Here is a 21,126-nt window from a genome sequence, read left to right on the forward strand (position 1 = left end):
AATTTTACAGATCAAATAATTCATGGACAATGAAAATGATAGCACTAACATTAGTTGCACCATTATTATTATCATAATAATCAGATTTAATTTTGAAATCAATCTCCTTCCTTATGCAAAATTGCATTTAAATGAATCAACTTGATGCTAATCAAACTGAGCTGCATGGTAATGTTAATTCTGATGATTGCGTCAAGTTCAAGTATGTTTGTTTGTTGGCCCAGTGGCAAGTCGGTTTGTTTTTGTCATTTGTTTGTACATTAAGTTGTTTGTACTGTGAGGGTTTTTGGCTGCTCAGACCTTGCAGACGTTAGCGCGCTGCATCAGAGGAAGACAGTACGAAAACAAACACCATGTGGGTGCAACGTGCATCAGCACATCAGGAAGTAGCTCGGGTACAACAGCACTGTGGCACAGATTCTTGGCATTACCACATGTAGCTTTTAAGAACATCACTGTTTGCTGTTTGATTTAATTAAAAAGTGATAAAACACGTGTTGCCACATAAGCCTGATCACAGAAAAAAAAGAAAATGTCATGAAGTGATTACAATAGCAGCTAATTAGGCTTCAGTGTAGCTGTGTCATCAGTGTTTGTCTATTATAGTCTATTATACAGTATGTAAAGAAAAGTGTTAAAGACAAACATTTTTCCACAGTTTAAATTGGTTAACAGAACAACAACCCAGGAGCATATCAGTGTGACAGCAGGGCGATAACAGTGGCTGACACCCATGTTCATCTTCGACTTGTTTACAAAGCAACACCTCAATGGCTCTTTCAGAAGGACAGTACCGGCTCACATTATTACCCCGCATTAATCAAACTCCATCTTGTGATCTGCCCATTCAAGCCATGTTCACAAAGAAAGCAACAAATACATCTCTCTTTCAACAATCTACTCATGGCCTACTCAGCCACCAGATAGTATTTCCAAGCTGAATCGAGGCATGTCCACCAGGCATTCTCACTGTGCTCCACGTATGCGGCTTTCTCACGTTAAACATGACCATACTGCATCCTCAGCAATGCACATGCCTTGTTTTCTCAATTAATCACTTCCTGTGGGATGACACATTTACGTAACTCTGGGATATCTTTATAACAAGCGCCAAGTTACAGCGCAATTTTAGAAAAATACCAGAAGGCAGGGCATAGACAATAATGAGTAACTGTGTGTGAGAACAATTTCACAATTTTGCCCAACAAATATCGATATTCAATATCTGATTCTAAAATCTAAAAAAGGTCTGCTCTAGGTTATGGAAACACCAAAGCTGTGGTATTGAAATAACACAAGACTAGAATTTTTTTTTTTCTGCCTCTAACTATCTTTCAAGGGTGATTATCACCATCTCAGTGCAATTAAATATCTTCACTTCCTTATTCAACAGTATTTCTTTTCCCTCCTGCCTCCTTGTAACCTGGCAACTCTTCAATTAATTAGTCAACTTTTCTGATATCTGCCTCCTCGGACAATAATCCTGTAAATAATTTCATTTGTCGGGGCATTCCTGAAAATGTGATGCGACGTGGATGAATTGCAGGAATGTGTGCCCTCCTGTGTCTGCCTAGTGAGGGTGATAAGCGCCAGATGCCCTCCACCCCAGGGGTGCTAGCACTTCCCTCACAAAAAAAAATGCCACAAACAAACACACAACACCTGAGCACTCTGGGTTGTTTTTTTTTGACTTATTGAACTGATGTTTCTGTTGTGCTAGAATCACAATGGAAGACGCGGGCTTAAATGCTGTGAAAGGCACCAACTGCTTTCATTTCCCAAATGTACACTCTGAAGTGTCCTGATCATGATTTGATTTCAGGAGCATCAACAGAAACCAGCACAGATATCTGTTGTGGTGGCAGGAGCCACAGTGCAAAAGAGAAAGACTAAATGGTGGTTGTTTTTTTTTTAATAATCTGTACTTTCTCTAGACTGTCAGGTCTAGTTTATGATTCCCATATTTCACTGTCACATATAACAGTAAGTGTCATTCGTCACCTCTTCAAAAAAGCCAATTGGTGAATTTCATAAAATAGCGAGGCTACACTATGCCTGTTCACGGAACTTATTTCCTGCTAAAATGTGCTTGGGATCAACAAACAAGTTGCACCACAAAGTGGCATTTAAAGTCGCATCCAGCATGTTCGGCCTTTCGGGTCATATAGCTTCTGTTCTGAATATCTGACAGACAGTCTAGATGACAGTTTGTACTCTGAGAAATGTATCAAAGACTGCAGCACAGTATGAATCAAAGTCAACTCTTCTTTTTCTTGCACTGAAATGTTAACATATTTTATATCTTAAAAGCACAGCAAATACCCTCCGAGCACACAAATATGAAGGCAACAGGGTTTAAGTAATTCAATTAGACCTACCTGGAGAAGTTGACAGAAAAGGTTGCCAAGGCAGCGGCGGAGGGGAGCCCATCGTCGCCCCTCTGTATCCCAGGCGACTCTCCATACCTGCTCCCCCCGGCCCAGCTCTCCCCCACCAGAGGCAGGTTTGAGTACATGCCAAAAGGCTTCTGGTCTTGTAGGCCCACTGTGGAGGACGGGTTGGCTCTGTAGTGGTAGCCAGGTCCTGCGCCGACGCCCATAGGCGAGGACATGGGGCTTCCTCCATGGAGAGAGCTCATGCTGCTCTGGAGACACTGCGACTGGCAGAAATCAGCGCTGTCCTGCTTCTCCTGTTTGACCACACCGGGAGTACGGATGTGGATGAAAGAGTCGTCAGGATCTTTCTCTTCCTTGATCATAACACTGGAAAGAAGTGACGCAGGCTCCTGTTGACGGTGAAGCTGATGTTGCTGGTGCTGTAGAAGGTGGTGGGGCTGCTGCTGGTGATGGTGTACGGGGTGCTGCTGCTGGTTCGTACCATTCACGCTGGTACAGCTTACTCCGTTACCCACAAGAGACTTTGTTTCCTTTAACAAGCCGCTGACAGGACCACCACCATCACCCCTGCTGTCGTGGAGAATGTTATCCAAGTGTGCCACTTCTGAATCCAACTCAAAATCACTGATATCTGGCAGAGAGCTAGGAAGGTCCAGGTCTTGCCAAATCTCGGTATCCTCGATTAGGCGACTGCTGCTGCCATCCAAATCACACGGACCAACGCTTGCGTGTGCGCTGTAAGTTCTCAAGTCTTTATCCAGAGAAAAATTCCCCTCCTGCTTGATGTGCTGGGCAAAAAGGTCGGGCAGAGGGAGGTTGCCCAGGACGGAGGAGACCGAGGTGCTGATGACAGAGGTGGACGTCCGGTCGACACCAGAAATACTCTGTTTCAACAAGCTGTCCTCCATGTTGAATATGCCATTATCCTGGTGTTGTTGTTGTTGTTTTTTCTGCATTCTGCTGATTTTATCCTCCTCCACGTCTGAACCCTCACACAGGACAGGATGCTGAGGGGACTCAAAGAGGCCTCCAAGCTCCCCCTGGTCTTTGGTTCCACCCCGCCCGTTTGGGGCCACTGTGGGCTGGGGCAGAGACCCGGGGCCAGGCAGGTGCATTGCAGACTGGAGCAGTGAACCAGCTGTGTCACCTGTATCTCTGCCTGCTCTGGCTCCTGTCTCCCCAAATGTCAGGCTGTCGTCTCGATTACCGTTGCGCTTCAGTCCACCCTGATCCATTTCTTTATCCTGATAGGACAGTGAGGGGGAGTCAAAGAGTGCACAACACACACAGAGTGAGAGAGAGAAAAGACAAGGTTAGGCTATAAAAATAGAGTTGATGCTGGACAAGATGAGTAGTAGCTAAAAGAGAAGAGAAAATTAGAAAGCTTATTGAAATATTGATCTTTCACAGTGATAAGTGTCTCGAAACATCTGCATTAAAAAATGGTATGGCGCAGTTTAAATGCCCCGTCGGTGCAAGGCTCACTATTATGCCTCTGCCTACGCTATTCTCTTAATTTAGTTTTATTTTTCAAGAAATGACAGCAGCCATATCAAACAGGCCATCGCCTCCTCTCACACCCACGCTGGAACGATATGGCAGAGGCACAAATGGCAAAGGAGACCAAAGCCATTACACAACATAAATGCCTATAATGTTCATGTTATTTCTTTGAACTGTGCCCTCCTCTCAACTCAAGCATCAAGGAGTGCAAGACATGCCCAGGCATAACTTGTGTTACAGGCCACTGACAGTCCCACATACAGCCAAGTATGTGTGCAACCACACACATCTGTCCAAAGAGATTAACCCACGATGGGCCTCTGGGCACTTGCAACAGTCACCAAGAACTGTCTATAATCTCCATTTGCAAGAGAGAGCAAACAAATTCAGTCAGAACTCCATTTACAAAACATATAAATAAAATATAATGAAATGAATGCAAGTAAAATAAAACTAAATCATGTGGCAGTAACCTCTGCAAAGGAAAGCTTCGTGCATGAAAGCGTTCTGCAGCTCACTCATTTGTTCATCTGTTGATCAATGATCATTAACAATGACAGCTGCCTTATCTGTAGGGGCAGCGAGGAACTACAAGCTGTCACTTGCGCCAATTTGTCTGTTTCAAAGTCAGAGCGCGCTGAACACATATTACAAATACACACGCACAAATAGGCCTACGTCGCTCAGCGCATTCTGTCTGCTATTTATACTGTATGCAGTAAATGCCACATAAAAAACAAAGTGTTACATCAAAATAACGCATTGAGAGCCGTTAATGACGACTGGATAATTTCCCTGTAATTTTCTGCTCAATGCAAGTCGTGGATCGGCTCTATTTTATCTGTTTTGTTTTGTTTTTTTGCCTCAGGCAGTGGTCGTGACATTCTTCCTTGAGAAGACTCCATACAGCATATAGGCTATATAACATATATGGTGCTATATGGGCAGCGGTTTACAGCACTTCCTTTGCACATCTACTGCTGCACTGTGCTGCTAAACGTGAGGTTCACGGGACTTGTGGGGCTCTAAGGGTTTCTCTACAAAGCGAGGAATGTATTTTTTTATTTCCCTTGCACTCCCTGGTGGAGAATTAGAAAGGTTTTTGTTTTGGTCATGGGTTTCACCGCTTTCCCCCGCCCACAGTACAGTATAGACGGCTCTATAGTGCAGTCAATATTGCATTCAGATTAAATGGGACACAATCTTCTCCGATTGAGGTTGTTGAATTTAGGAATTTTTTTTTGGGAGAAGACAATGACGCACCTTGGTGTGTTAAAAGTTGAAAAAGTTTGGGGTTTCCTGACTTGCCATACTGTACTTTTCCTACCGAACAGCACAACACATCATTACAGCATTAGTGCAACCTGTTGGCTGCGATGGGAAATTGCACTGATCACACGCCTACACCCGGAGAGGCTGATAAGCAGCCGTTACCTCTAAGTTTGTGCAACATTTTCTCTCTCTTACATAAAAAAAAAAATAAGACAGTTCCCCAGAGCGCTGGTGGTCACATTGTCAGTGTGTCACACGGTGCAGGGCTGTCAGTGTGCCTTCAACGCAGCACCGCGGACGCTCACCGTCGGCCTACCTCGGGGGGATCAGCCAGTTTTCACCTCTCTCAGTATTTCCATTGTAATGGGAAGACAAGTGGCCTGCGTCTAAAAGTGGACCGTACCTGTAGTGAAAGAAGGATGCGCTCTATAGGTCATCTCCCGTCTGTCCAAGTTGGGGGGGGGGGGGGAATTAGAGGAATAACGCAATGTCCAAGTCAATCCCTCAAATAAAACCCAGTCCTTGAGCAGTAATGTTGCGTGGTGAAATGTCAGCTGGATGTGTTGCCGCCTCTCTCCCCACACGGCAGGAAAACATCGTCCGAAATATCAACTATTTTATAACTAAAGTCAACAACGTCGCTGACCTAGCTGGCTGGAGCGGGCGAGATTCACCGTGTGTGTGTGTGTGTGTGTGTGTGCGCGCGTGTGTGTGCGCCGTTTCGCCGATCTGTCGATAACTTTTAACGCATGTCGCCGGTGGGAGGAAAAAAAAAAAGTGATCGATCGGTCAGTCTCTCGCGATTTCAGGATACATCCGCAACGAATAGACAGATCTGCGGCGCAATAGTCCGCTGTTGCGCCATTACACCAGCGAGTGCATTAAAGTTATATAATACAGCCGTGTTGCCCTGGCGCACTCTACTGCAAACTCAGGCAGGGCATGGCTACAGTTAGTGAAACCGTGTCAAGGTAAACGGGACGAGAGGAGCGCTTCCGCCTCGTCCTTTCGGAATAAAAGCTGTGTTGCTGCGACTGTAATAGGCTATTGATTTGTACGCGATTAGCCTATATGTCAAATTGAACATTTGGGGCTCTTTTTAAGCAGATAAATGTACAGTAATGGCACGTTTTACTAAATCAAAACGGTATAAATTAACTTTTTTTATAAAGGTTTATTTTCACAGCGAGCATTTGCTTTTATTTTTAAGCAGAATAGCTCAGCTTCCTGCCAGTGTCTGTCTCTCAGCGGCAGCTTGACGCAGCTGTTAGTTTGACACTTGCCGGTGAACGCCCCTTTCCACACTGAAACTCTCTCTGCTGGGGAATCTGTCAAAACGTGTCTTCGTCGGCCACCGCTTCTCTCCAAGCATGGTGGGATTGAGGAGCCAGTTATAGGTGGTAACTTGTGTTCTGCTACAGCCTCTTCAACCACCAAACTAAGGATGGGAAGTACAAACCCCTTTATAGCTTTGACTTTCCAAAAGTTCAAGTCCCATTTGGGGGTCCTTTTAAAGGGTCAAATAAGGTTCTGAGCAAAGAGGAGGAGCATGAACTCACAAGCAGGCAATAAGGATCCCAGGTTTCGTACGCCATTGTGACCTTTCCAACTATGAAATCTCTTAAAAATGTAAAGCTCCTTCTCAGAGATAAAATAAAATATATCACTATTAAATTTATTCATACCAAAGCAGATGCTTAGACACACAAGGTATGGTATTTATTGCAAGCAAGAAATATGAAACCGGTTTGTTTTTGACACCTTGTGTTATAACTTCAGTGTCATCCCTTCTTGCTAGGCCAAATATAAGACATAAATGACTGCTGATTCACCTCCAGCAACTGAGAATCACACTGAGATTGAGAGACAAGAAGCATAGCGGGAGCTGTTGAAGAAAGTCAGCAGCAAAACACTGTTAAACGATGTCCCTTTATGCAAACGTTAGAGGCAAGGACGACCTCCAAACAAAACTGCCTTCAGCACTTTCAGATCAAGGACATTAATCATGTCTCAAGCCAGCTCTTTTTCCTGCTCTTAACAAAGCAGCAGACTTGTAATTGGGTAGCTCTAGCTTTTAGCTAGAGCAGAAAGTGAGGGGTCAAAGGGCAGGTTGAAAGCCAGTAGCACTCTTGCCCCAAACTTGACTTCCAGTAGTTTACATGGTAAACCCCCTACATAGAGAAGCCATAGAGAGATATGATTTCTGCCTCTCTGTCAATCTGAAAGCCAAAGATAACACATTTACAATGGCATAAAACACAGACAAGCAGCAGACTTTTTCAAAATTGTTGTGAATTAGGTTTCTGCTGATCAACTGATTTAAATCAGCTAATTGTTTCAGGACTATAGAATACAAAGACAAATTACAGTACTAGAAATACAGGAAGCCATGACGGGCACAACATTTTTATATTTTATATGAATAGACTTTGCTTGCTCACTTATTTTAGGATAGTTAAAAAAGTCCCAATCCTTTTAATGAATTTAAAGGGCCTTTGAGTACTACACGGACTGATGAGTGACCTTTCAGTGACTATAAGACTATCATACAATTCAGTTAGTCACCTTCACCAGACAAGGTTTTAAGTTAGAAATTCATTTTCCTCATGTCACTTCAGTGGACCAGAACAAGGACTAATGTGAGTTATGTGCTCAGCAGAGTCAGCTCAGGCTAAAGAAGAGGAGTGGGGAGGAAGTGGACAGTCCAGGCTGTTCCATCTACAAGGGAAGAAACAAGGATGGGCAGACATGAACCAACAGCCAGAAGAAGAAAGAAGGAAAAGGGAAAGGGGCGGGGGGGGGGGGGGGGGGGTTAAGGGGGAGGGGGTGGGGGCAGGTGTGGCCCTCCATGCAAGTCATTCGATTAGAAGGAGCAGAGTGTGTCCTGTGCATGCGGATGTCTCATTAAGAGCTAGCGTGGCTGGAGAGAGGCAGGAGCTCCCCAGGGCCTGAGAAAACCACACTGTTCTCAAAACATCATAGGGAACACTGTGAGTTTTTAATGCTGGGTAACAATGGGTGATCCTATTTGCCAATAAATAATAAAAACACTGGACATGTGGAGCTGCATGTGCATGTATGCGCAACTGGGAATTCATGGTGTAAGTATGTTACTGCGGTTGTGTAATACACCTTGCTCTGTATGCATAGTAGGATACACTAGTTTCAATGAATGTGCTGCTGTAGAGACAGCTCCATGTGAATATTCATTGATTCATGTACACTCATATGTGCTGGTGACTAATAGAGGCAGTTTGGGTTTCAAATGTTCTTGACCTTTGAAAAAGAATCCACTGGATTTAACTTTTGCCTCAAGAATCACTGGACTCAGGCGGAGGTACATGTTGTACACACACACACACACACACACACACACACACACACACACACACACACACACACTCACACAGTGTTGGCTGCCCATTTGCTTTCATAAATATCTGACTAAATTACAGGTAAAAGGCATGGTTAAAAGGTCAGTTCATTCAAATCCCAAGCAGAGCTGTTTCTCATTAACCCAGTGGTATCTAGTCATGTGGATGTTGCAACCCTTTGGTTTTTATCTGCTGAGGTTTTGAGATATCTGTCAGATTTCTGCCACCACCCAAATACAATGGAGGTGAAAGGAATTTTGTTTGCAGTGCTCACAGTATTAAAAACAAATGTCCTTTTGAAAAACTAAACTGCAATGTGTTAAGAAAACAATATCCCATTTACTCAGAATAATTCTCACTGTAACTGTTGACATTTTTTGATCATGAACTATTTAATGTGAAGTGAAAACGTTACACTAAACATCAAGGTGTGTGACATTATCTCTGGAGGGGCACAATGTTGTCGAGTTTTTCAGAAGTGACTGTTTTCAAACCGGGGCATCCTGTCCTCAATATAAAGGGGCTCATTTCCAAACTTTTTGAATCAACTGGTGTTAATGTCAATGAAGTAATGAGTAAAAGAGTGCAGACAAGTCCATTGTGTTCGTGGTCTTCCCGCTGCCAACATCTCTAACCTTGCAGGCTGACCGCTTGCCAAACTCTGTCCAATGAACAAGCTACTGGTGAGTCCACAGGCCTTTTTGTTCAAGCCCTGATTTGTAATTGTGCAGCAGGGGCGTGCAGAGTATTGAGGCTCAAGCTTTTGTCCATTTTTCTTACATAAATTGCCACTCTAGAACAAATAAATAGGTCCTATTATATTTTTATATACTAGTAAAATATTATTTTTGCCACTGCTGATGTTATAATTATAGTTATTAATGTGAATATTATTGTCTGCTTGGCTATTGTCTGTTTCTCCCTCAAAACCCTTTTTTTCTTTGTGCATAAAAATAAACACTGTTGTTAATTTGGTTGCCCTCTATCATTACATAAAGTAGTAGATTTTCTTAGCATTTGTTTTTAATTTGCCTGTTTGTTGAAAATGTTCTTAACTGGTTATCAGTCACTTAATTAGCGCTGGGTTAGGGTTAGGGTTAGGATTAGAGTGTACCGCATGGCTGAAATATTTCTGTTTCTGACTAATTGTTAATTGTGGTTGGCAAAGGTTAAAGCAGCGTTAGAAATGAAGCTTTGTGTTTTTTTTTCTTTGTGTCAGGTCAAAAAAGCAACTAGATCACACCTAAATCAATTGATTGACTTGACAAAAGACATTGGTATAATTGAACCTGCTCCTAGAGTTGTATCAACTCAGATAGCACTAAATTAGGGAACTAAATTGCAACTAAATTAGTAATAATATGCATTTTTGTCTTCCTTCTTCTCTGTATTACTTTAGAACATTCACACACTCCCCCAGAAGGATTGTTGACATTCACACAGCAGGACTTACCTAACACAACTGAGTTATGTCAGATGTTGAGGAGGAAGGAAGAATTTCTTTTAAGAAGGAAGTACAGAAAGGAAGGAAGGATTTCTTTTTAAAGGTGAACAGGCCATTCACAACCTTTGGTATTTCGTCCTGGAACAAATGGAACGGTGAGTTAGACAATAAGTAGGAAACATCCAAAGGAGGAAGGATGAAAATGACACAACAAGGAAAGGATTTTTTGACAGACTACAAACAAACAAAGTTATTGCTCTGTGTGACGTGTGAGTCTGTGTGAGCGTGCGTTTGTGTGTGTGCAAATGGCCCAAACAAGCCAGAAGCAGAAGCAGCCGGGGATCATACAAAGAGAGTTCCGCCTGGATATAAAATGTCTGGAACTCATCTGACCTAAATCAAGGCCTTATGAGAACTGATCCATGTACTGAGCTGTTTATTTATACTGGATGATGGATTTTGTCAGCCACATGTCAGATTTAGGAATAAACTGAAATGTGAATAGAGAAATTGAAAGCTTTGACACATACAGCACTTAAAAAAGCACACACACATGTTCTTCCAAAACATTTACTCTAGGACTTTGACATTGAGGAGAGTGATTTACATGTGTAAATCACGGAGGACTCATGTCTGTGCTTTGCTTGTGTATTCAGCACCAGAGCACAGACTGTACATGTAGTTCCTATATAGTCAAACACAGCTACGCCACCTCTGTCAGACAGGAAGTCTGGATGATAACTTACCATTCCTGGATGGCATTTGGCACCTGTCCATCTTTCTGTCTTGCCATACAAAAGAAGTGTACTTGGGCTTATGTAAATGCTTAATTGCTTGCATCCACATCTCCACGCCTACAGGAAGTGTCCATTTTATCTGGATTAAACTGTTGCAAAGAGTTTTAAATGCTTTGGACAATCACAGGAAATCTACTTCAAGTCAGGTGACGTTACTCCAAGCAGTGGTGGAATGTAAGTATGTACATTTATTAAGTACTGTACTTAAGTATAATTTTGAGGCACTTGTGCCTCACTTCCATTAAGCTTGCATTCAACAAAATAGATGTATCTTGACTAGTGGTCTCAGACTTTTGGACCCCACTGTATATGACAAATGTAACACTCTATTGACACTTATGTACTTTTACTTAAGTAAGATTTTGAAAAAGGTTTTTGGCCTGATACTGAGAGGGAGAATAATGTTGGAGCAAGACCCCCTCATGGAACATTTAACAGCTTTTCGGCAACATCTGAAGAATGTGTGTTTAAAAGTCTAGTGTATGTGTGAGGAATCAAACCATAAAAGGTTTTTAAATTTGACTGGAAACATCTCAAACTTTACTTCACATTAACTATATGAATTCAGACTTTTTTATGTCACGTGTTTAATTTTGTGTATTTTTTTTATTGCACTTTTAGAGATTATGTTGCCTGCACCTTGGTACCAAAGTTTTGTGTAAAGATGTCCGGGTTATTGTTAAAAATGTATTACAATTATACATAGTGTGTGTTTGAGCCAAAAGCACACAGCTGTATAGATAGCATTACACAGGGGTATATAGTATATAGGACTATACTCAATTATGTTTCATGTCAATTTACAGCTCTGCAACCACTACTGAAATGACAACAACCTCTCCAGTATGTGAAAAACTAGTATGAACTGTGGTTAAAGGCACACAAGCTCTCAAATTTCACAATAACTGCAGCAGATTCTGTACTATTATTAAGTGGTAAGTGTTAATGTACTGTACTCTAATGGACTGGTGGAGAAACTGTCAGATTTAGCATTAAAAACTATTATTATAATCATATGCTGCTATTGTACATAAGCCCACTTCACGTTACATATGTGCTCCTCATCATTTTCTGTTTCTATTGTTCTAAAAAATACTGGATAACGCTTGCTGTCTCCTGAGTTTAGAGAGAGTGGCAAACCGCCACCATGTCTGTGATACAGGTGTTCTAGTCATGTGTAAAAGATTTAGGTCTTCAGTTTCAGTATCTGCTTTGTATAGAGAGAGCAAGGCATGAAGCTAACCTTCAAGTCAACTGACCACAGTGACCTTTGAATTCAATAGTTGACAAGGCAATATGATCTATTATCAGCAAAAGAGGGTTTTAGAAGAGATCAGCCTTACAAGCACCAATTATCTGACAACAAAGTGGCTGCAGAGTGGGCCTGATTTGCCAGCATTTTGCGTTCTGCTGCTCCAAAACGCACCTCGAATGTTGAAAAAAATTGTCATCTGCTTTTCATGATTCTTAGCGAGGGGAATCATCTTCATAAGATGTTCTAACTCACCAATTTTGCACTCACTGTGTGAGAGCCAAAGTTGTGTTATTGCAGAGACCCACAGCGTATTCGAGACACATAGTTCTTTCTGCATATGCAAAGAGGATTTGTGGGAGTTGAGTGAGGTAAAAATACATTTTGCTGACAAATTACAGAGTTGCAAATTGTTAAATCACGAATGGTAATTTGACTCTTAAGAGTGTACAAATCAACAGCATTTGTATGTTCTATGTCTAAGTGGCATTAAAAAGATGCAATAATATCTAAAATTATTTACTGAGTCTCAGATATGTGAGGGCACTGTGTTTGTGCTGTTGAGTTAATTAAATGTGTAGGCTGCTACGTATAATAGATCTCCTTTTATCACAAAGATCAGAAAAGAGCTGTAAACTTGCTCTTCGAGTGTTTTATCAGGACATTCGGCGAGTTCACTGCAACCAGGGAATGAGGTTAGCTGAGGTGCTGTTTACATTCCCCATGTGCAAACCACTGAGCTCACTGCTAGTATAACTTCTAATCAGATATACTGTACAGCCAAAACGAGAAAGAGACTGATTTAAGTTTGAAAGAGGGACAGAGCGGCAGCGACATGAGCAGAAGTCTCAGTGTGCCCTGCGTGTCACGTCTGCGTGATGCCAGTGAACAGCTAGTGCCAGAGAAGGGAAGCCTATTGTCGCTGGCATTCCCAGTAAGAACTCAAGTAAAGAGTGTTTCCTCAACACAGCACAAGAAGCCAGCTTTTTATGGGTTATATTAAATGCAAGATCAGAACAGACTGTTCTTCTTATTCTGTTCCTAAACCAGAAAATTCAATTTGGATTTCTGGATATCTGATATTTGAATTGGAATGCTGCATGTGATCGCATGTGAAGTTAGTATGTGTGTGTTCTTCACGTTCTGAACAGTAAATTCTGGTAGCTTGAAACCCCTCCGCACCTTTAGTCCAGCACTTAGCAGCAGTTCTCGCCTGCATCTACCCAATCATTTGCAAACTCAGTCATCAACATCAATCTTGATGACAGACACACACACACACACACACACATAAATGTGACTCAAGGCTTACGCAGAAAACACCCACTGGGGGATGAGACAGAATAGTAAATGTGCGAGCAGGTAAACACATGAAATATGTGAAGAATGAGTCTGGTATGCTTAATGTACTATTATAAACATCTGGAGGGGAAAAACAGTCAACTGCCACTGCTGCACATTCAAAACAGTCGTGTTGAGTGAGGGACTGTTGCCGTAGTTTCCCCAAAGGATCTTGTTGTGGTAAAGTCAGATTTAGAGTCACTATCTTCAGTGCAGTGGACTTACGATTAGGCAAAGGCTGGCAATTGTCTTAGGCCCCAAGCTACCAAGATCTCCATAAAATGCCCTACAAACTTACGGTTAGGAATGTTTTTTTTTGTTTTAACATTTTGCTAATTAATTATGTCTTTCTAAAAATCCATACACTAAAATGGCATCAGAATGCTTAATGCAACAATACAGCAACACCACAAGATTCCTCGTTCACTAAAACTGAGTTGATTAGGGAGAGAAAGCAAGACAAACTCAAGCAAAGTAAAATTAAAAAATAATTTTAATGGAGAAGAAGAGAGACAAAGAGAAAAAGTTAACATTTTTGAAAATATATCATGTTTATTATTTTCGTGTCTTCATAATTGACCTCTTATTGTCTTGTGGGTTGTCTTCTCACTTTAGTAACACAAGATAGAAGACACACAAACAACTTCTACAATTGTGGCAACAGAAAGCAGGTCCAGTGAGGAGATTCTATCAGAGAACCTGCTGGAAAACCAAGTCCATGAGAATGGACAATAAAGTACAAAGTACTTAGTAATAAAGTACAGTTGTTCATGAAAACAAGATTTTACAGTGGGTGTATTTGTTAAACTGAATATGCTTTGTTGTGTTTTTTTTTTTAACAGATGCAATTCCAGATGTCTGGACATCATTGCTGTGTGAAGACTGGTGGAGAGAAGAAGTTACAAGTAGGTCTTTCTTGGATAAATAAGGATTGAAAAAGGTGGAGAATAAGGGATGTGGAGGGCCCCATGCCTGTGTTTGCCTTAGGCCCCAAAATGACTAAATCCTCCCCTGCATTTGGGCTCTATTAATGTATATGTATTGATTACATTTAATTACTCTTAAATTATGCCTGTTACTCACGAATTTGTAAAACAAGAAAAGTGAAAAGAAAACCTGCCACAGAATATTACTCTATATAGCTGCACAGAGGTCTGCAGTGCTAGTGTTGTTATTTCGATATTTTGGTAGATTTTGGGCATTATTCTATCAGTCAACGTTTTACTTACTGCATGTGCTTAGTGAAAAAAATATAGAAACACTGACCATTAAGCTTAGCCTACTGATGTACAGTACAGTCATTAAAATAATGCTAAACACTGTCGGTGGACAGTTTAAAACAAAAAGGATCCAAATCGATTCAGCAGAACCAGAGATATCGACTTTTTTTATCCCATACATTCTTCCTCCTTGTCTTCCTTGGCACCTACATTACCCATAATGCAACCAGACCTCCGACAGTTCAGTCGGAGATTTGTTATGCTAGTAGCGGCTAATGTAGCCTCAAGCTGCTAGCTACAGGCAAACATGAGTGGCAGCCTACAGAGGTCTGGTAAACTCACTTCTTTCTAACTCCACACCCCCAGATGTTTTTCTTTTTCAAACTTTACACAGCTCCCTCTGTTTTCACATATGCTGTAGTACTTCCCTAGACCTATAAACAGACTTTGATGTGTACATTTGGTGGAGTTCCCCTTTAACACTGTAATCTCTCTAGTAGACTCTCAAAAACTTGCCTGTACTTGCTCCAACACAATCAGGGCAAGCCGACCCTTAACAGCCCTTAATAATGTAATCACTTTAATAATCCAGGAGCCGTTGTTACATTTCCTTCACATCCTTACGTCTTCTTTGTTCTTTCTTTTCCTTTCACTATGAACTGTCTAATAGAGCCATACAAATACACATTTGAAAAGGTCAGGGAGCATGAAGTTAATCTGAGGATGTTTCTGAGAATCTGCGGCAATGTGGTTTTAGACATTTTAATATTACCACAGGCATGCTATTATAAGTATATGACCTACATTCAGGGGTCAATAGAAATGATATAAAATAAATAGATGTGGTCCTAGTTTTAAAGACATGTTTGCAGTCCTCTGGTTCTCCACACAGTCGGGTGTTTTTGACAATTTGTTACAGCTACAAGTGATAACATTTTAAGCATAAATTAGGTCTTAAAAGCCCTTGATGATGGGTATGCTGACTTTAAATGGCCTGGGTATAGTGGGAATACTGGGGTGTAAATGTTCATACAGGTTATCTGATCTTCTAGGTTGTAGCTCAAAGCGCCACGTGATCAGCAATGAATGAAGCTATGAAACCTGCTGTCACCCTAACCCTCTTTGAAAGTCTGCCTTATTGTCAAGCGTCTGTAACTTTACACTTTTGTACTGTGGTTGTTTTCTTGACCTGATAATCTATTTAGAGCAGCCTTTCTGAGAAGAAACCCTTCTTAACATGTGAACTGCTCCCTTAGTAGTACTTTTATATTAGTTTTTCCGTTCATGTTTTGGCTGGCACAAAATTAGCTGGCCAAAAATCCCTTGAGTCATCTAGAGAGATGGAAATCTAAAGAGACTCTGCAGTTGTGTCACAAATCTCACAGCAACCACAGCAGGTGCTACCATCAAGGTTAGGTGGAGACATACTACAAAAATCAAAGAAAAAGAAAACATCACTTCAAAAAAACGTTGTGAAGTCGGTGTCAACCGATTCACTAATTCTAGCTAAACTGAATGATCTGTATGTTTCCCGCCATTTATAATGTAGTGCAGTTTTGTCTTTTATACCAGTTGCAGGCTCATCAGGCTTCACAGCGCCTGCATCACTAAAACACGACAAACAAAACTAACTGTTGGGTTTTGGCACACTATCCAGCTCACTAACCCAAAACACATTATGTGTTTTATGTGTCAATAGTCATTTTGAAAATGACTGTGCACATGGTCAAAACATGCTGGGTGCCCTCCTCACTATGAAAAGATACGTTTTAGCTCTCAAAATGTGCGATTTAGGAGATTGAGCTGGGTGATTATTCAATGTTATTGTTTCATTGGCTTTCGTGTCATGTTATCATTTTACTAATTATGTTGTCCAAACAAATGATTCCAAGAAAATTGTAATTTTTAGATTACAACCCACAAATTACAGTATAATTATTTCATATAACAGGGTATTAATAAAAGACTTAGGTACCTATGCCAGGACAAATGTGAAAGTACGAGGAAGAAGAGATTAGGGAATAAGGGGTTAACAACCTTGTGTGTAAGAAGGATAAATTACGCTGTAAGTAGTTTTCTAAAGTACAGTAATATTATCTCTAGGGAGGAGGCAGGACAAATGGGAAAATAGGTAACAGTGTTGATACTGCAATTCAATCAGTTATGGCATCATTTATTTTAAAATGATGACATGAAATTACAACGTGAAACATGGAGTGCTTTTATTATGATTGAGGGATTATTAACATAATGTACAGGTGTTACTGGGGAAAAAAACATTAGGCAAAGCCTGGGAGGAAGTACTTCTATAGCTGTGGCTATAGTTGTGTAACACTGTAGGAGTATGTTACAATGTGAACGTTTTTGGGTTCCAATATCAGATCCATCAATCCATCTTGATCTGTCATATCATTAGATCATAAACAATTACGGAGCCAAATACATATACTTTCACTCACAAATAAACTTTAGTGAAGTTTATTGGACAACATACAATATAAGTAGTACAGTAGCAAGCTATTCATACAGTAAATGGAACACAAATACATTTACATTTTCTTGGTTTTACCAACTTGTTTTGAAAAGCATGCACACTATTGACATATTACCACCTTATAAAGTTGATAAAGTGAACATGTTAGCAAACATGCGCCTACTGACACATCCAACAGACACAGAGCATCATTAGCAGTCATTTCAAGTCGTGTCTCATCGGGTGAATTCCACCAGATGAATGGAACGCAATATTCATTTTACCTTTAGCTTTGTTTTGGTTTCATGCATACTGAGTTCTTCCAGCTGAAGTAATGGGGCTTACTTTTTAATGACAATACACTACGTTCAGGACAAAGCTTTGTTTCACATCTCAGAAGAGTTCAGTCTGATGTAATGCACAGTGAACAATGAACAGTGGAACAAGTTAATTTGCGGTATTGTCATTACATAAGGACAATTTATTAACTCATCAGATGCTCTGGTTTGTTAGTAAATAGGCTGACATTGTATAACACAAAATATATTAATAATGAATGATTCGTTTTCTGTCAGAAGAGCACAGAAAGGGGACATGTACATTTAACGGAGGTTAGGTTTTCTATTAAGAGAGCAGCTTTCGTCAGTAAAAATATGTGAATATAAGTTAAGGAGGTAACAATCTCTCTTTATCACTTTGATGATCCCGTCTCATTTGTGCAACCCTTAATTTGGTTATTTGCTTATTTTGTTTTTAGGGTTTAGCCAGCTGTTGTTTGCACAGCTGATATGTGGCACACAGATGTTCTATTTAACAGGGTGACTCATTCACCTGGCGATCAGAGAGACAGACAGAGAGAGAGAGAGATCCCACTCTCTTGTTCTTTTATGCAAAAGAGAGAGAGTGAAACAGGATCAGGTAACAGATCCTCAGTTCGATGTAAATGGATTATGGAGGTTTCACAGCCACTGCATCTAAAAAAAGACGATCCTTTCAAAACACCTACATCAAAAAATTATGAGCAAGGGACACACTTGTTAGAAAGCATACCCTTTGGGTGCAGATGAACCATTTTACATATGTTGTGGTTTGATGGCGAGGAAAAAAGCTTGTGTTCAAAATAAATTGTTTTGATAAAAACATCTTTTGTGACCTCCTGTTACTGACTGATAAATCAAGTGCATAGCAACTCTTGCTGATTAATGTGTGTTGGTTTGAGCACTATTCACTTCACTTGCAGTAATCCACAATGTTTTGCCCTTGTGGTAGGATGATTTTGTTGGCGTGAGATTAAATATTTCATGCGTGAGCTTGTATATTGATGCAACACACTGTCAGTTTTTTTTTGCCAAAACGGCATACACAGAGGCAATCTCCTCCAGGGAATATGAGCAGATTGATTGTGATCCAGATTCAGTGAGGAGAGCAGGGCTTTGTGTTAAAGTGTTGGTAGATGGTGAGCTACGGTTCAACTGCTAACAAATATCAGCAGAGAAATACAAAAAAATACAAAAAAAGGGAAGTGAAGACATCGTTATACAATCTATACAGTGTTAATTAGGGTACATGGCCAGGATTTAAAATAAATCTAAACATGAACAACAGATCCACACCTTTTTTTTTTCCTTTAGTGGGACTAGCTTTTGAAGGATTGGGACCTTAAAAGCCAAACAGTTAATTGTAACCATGACAACATAATGTAGGGTCATTGTAAAAGCAAGCTTGAAAAATGAGTCTCTATCTTTGTCTCTCTCTACTGTATTTATCCAGTCTGGTGGCTAAACTCGCCAAGTTGCTGAGATCACAAAGAGGAACAGTGAAATCATTTTTGAATAAGAGCATTTTGGGGAACAAGTGACAAGTCTTTTCAATTACCAAAGTCTATAAAAAACCATGTGCTTATGAAGCAAGCATGTCTGCTGGTCCTTCTGCTCTGTGCAGCTCAGTGAGGATAAAAGTGGAGAATGAATATGGGATCTCAGCAGGTTCAGTTTAAACCACCTTTCCTTCATTCTTACTTCCTCCATCTCCTTCTCATTCTCCTCCTTCTTCTCCTTCGTTTCCAACATCTTTCCCTCCTGACAGAGTGTGTGCATGTGTTTTGTGTGTTAATTTGGTTGCCCATTTTGTGTGCTGATTTTGATCAGTTTGCAGCTCTGATCCCAGCTCATTTTTCTACTGGCAAAGCTGTCACCATGGATACATGCCGTGTTGTGACCTTTCTGGGTCGTCCTATCATGTGCTAAGTGGTTGGTATACACTAAGCGCTGAGGACACGGCTTAGAGTAAAGTTGTGTTCACACAAAGGAACACACACACACACACACACACACACACACACACACACACACAGACATGAGCACACACTTGCTCACATACCCAAAGTGCTGCACACACATGCACAGAGAGGCCAGGCTTTAACCGTCCTGATGTTTTCGCAGTGCTTACAAATTCAAATCATGAAACTACAGCAGCATCCCGGCAATAAAAATAAACTGTCATCATTGTGTACTCAAATGTTTCTAGTTAGATGGGTTTGGAAGTAACAGGGTGTTATCTGAAAGGCCGGCAGATGTTTTAGAAGCACCAACCTCAGGTTTAACAGATTTCACAACAAAAATGGCAAAAGAACATCACAGCTATTTCCAACCAAAGTATCTGAGCTGACTGCATTTTGCCAGAGGTGCTTGTCTCCGCTCTCTGAATCGTAATGCCTTGGATGCCAATTGTGGCCTACGGCTTCACAGGAACACAAAAAAAGTGAAAAAATTCGCTGTTAGCGAACACTGAAAGAGAGAGGATTGTATTTTTAACACTCATACCTGGAGGAGGTTTGAGTGGACTGCTCAGCGTCAAACATGGATGAACTTGAAGGTAAACCCACTTGCACTCAGTTTGGACACCATTTTCTATAAGACAAATTCATCATTTAACTTATGGTAAGTGGTATCAGACTGATGTACAGTAAGATGCACTAAAATAATGTTACTGCAATAATTAGTCAATGATTTGATAAGTCATAATACAGAAAAACATTCAACAACAATTTTGATAATCAATTAGTCATTTGTCAATTAGAAATGCCAGACATTTGCTGGTTACAACTTTTTAAATGTGAAGATTTTCTGCTTTTCTCTGTTTTATATAATTATAAATTGAATATCTTTAAAGCTACAATTCTCTTTTTTTTATATTAACAATAGATCAAATGACTGCTGAAATGAAAGGGGTCACTCATAGTGATGAGCCCAAAGAGAATTAAGACCCGCCTCTGCAGTTTCCTGCAGCTCTATTGAGCATTTTAGCATCTTTTAGCTTGTTGTTTTAGTTTTATGGCCCGCAACTTTATTGTTTTGGTTCAGCATTTAGCAGCTGAAAAGCCAGATATTTCCCTCAGAATTTGGTGGAATCCAAAACAAAGCTAAAAGAAAAATTAATATTGGGCTTCCATTCATCAGGTGGCCAGAGACACGACTTCAAATGATTGCTAATGTTGCTCCATCTGTCTGTTGGATGTGTAAATAGTAAAAATGTTTGCTAACATGTTTGCTATATCAACTTTATTAGGTGGTAATATGTCAATGTTGTGTTTAGAGCTTGTTCAGCTGTTCAGCAATGTTGTATGCTCCATTACATCACTGCCTACATCTAATGCTAGGAGGATGAGAGGCAGTTAAAAGAGTTCAGTGCAACTGATGGATCCATTGAAAGAAATGAGGTGGGTGTTAGTTCACATGCAGTATACTGCTTCAGGGAAAAGGTTGAAATGGACTGTGATTTGTGTATTAGTCAGCCTTCATCACAGCAGTGCGTTCAAACGCTGGAACAAAAACCTTGAGAAACAGATGGATACGTCAGTACTTTTTGTGCATTAAATATCCACTCTTGTTACATTTCTGTAATTACATTTATATTGGAGTGGGTTTCAAAAATATTTGTATTGATCCTTATGCACCTTCATGAACTCAAATAATGCATCATCAATCATAATCACATTTTTAATTATCAGTTTTTGGGGTTGTGAGGGAAACCTTTCTAAAAGCATTATGAAAAC

General features: G+C 40.5%; 1 protein-coding gene across 1 annotated transcript in view; it reads right to left on the reverse strand.

Annotated features, from left to right (window-relative positions):
• LOC139295286 (glucocorticoid receptor-like) overlaps nucleotides 1-4,662 on the reverse strand; it is a 63,910-nt gene extending 59,248 nt beyond the window's left edge. Inside the window, exons 1-2 of the mRNA XM_070917451.1 lie at nucleotides 4,648-4,662; nucleotides 2,379-3,640 (exon numbers count right to left, since the gene is read on the reverse strand). Coding sequence (XP_070773552.1) covers nucleotides 2,379-3,640; nucleotides 4,648-4,662 — 1,277 coding nt within the window. The remainder of the gene's footprint in view (nucleotides 1-2,378; nucleotides 3,641-4,647) is intronic.
• Between the last annotated feature and the right edge of the window lie 16,464 nt (nucleotides 4,663-21,126).

The sequence above is a fragment of the Enoplosus armatus genome, chromosome 13 (assembly GCF_043641665.1).
Source record: "Enoplosus armatus isolate fEnoArm2 chromosome 13, fEnoArm2.hap1, whole genome shotgun sequence".
NCBI lineage: Eukaryota > Metazoa > Chordata > Actinopteri > Centrarchiformes > Enoplosidae > Enoplosus > Enoplosus armatus.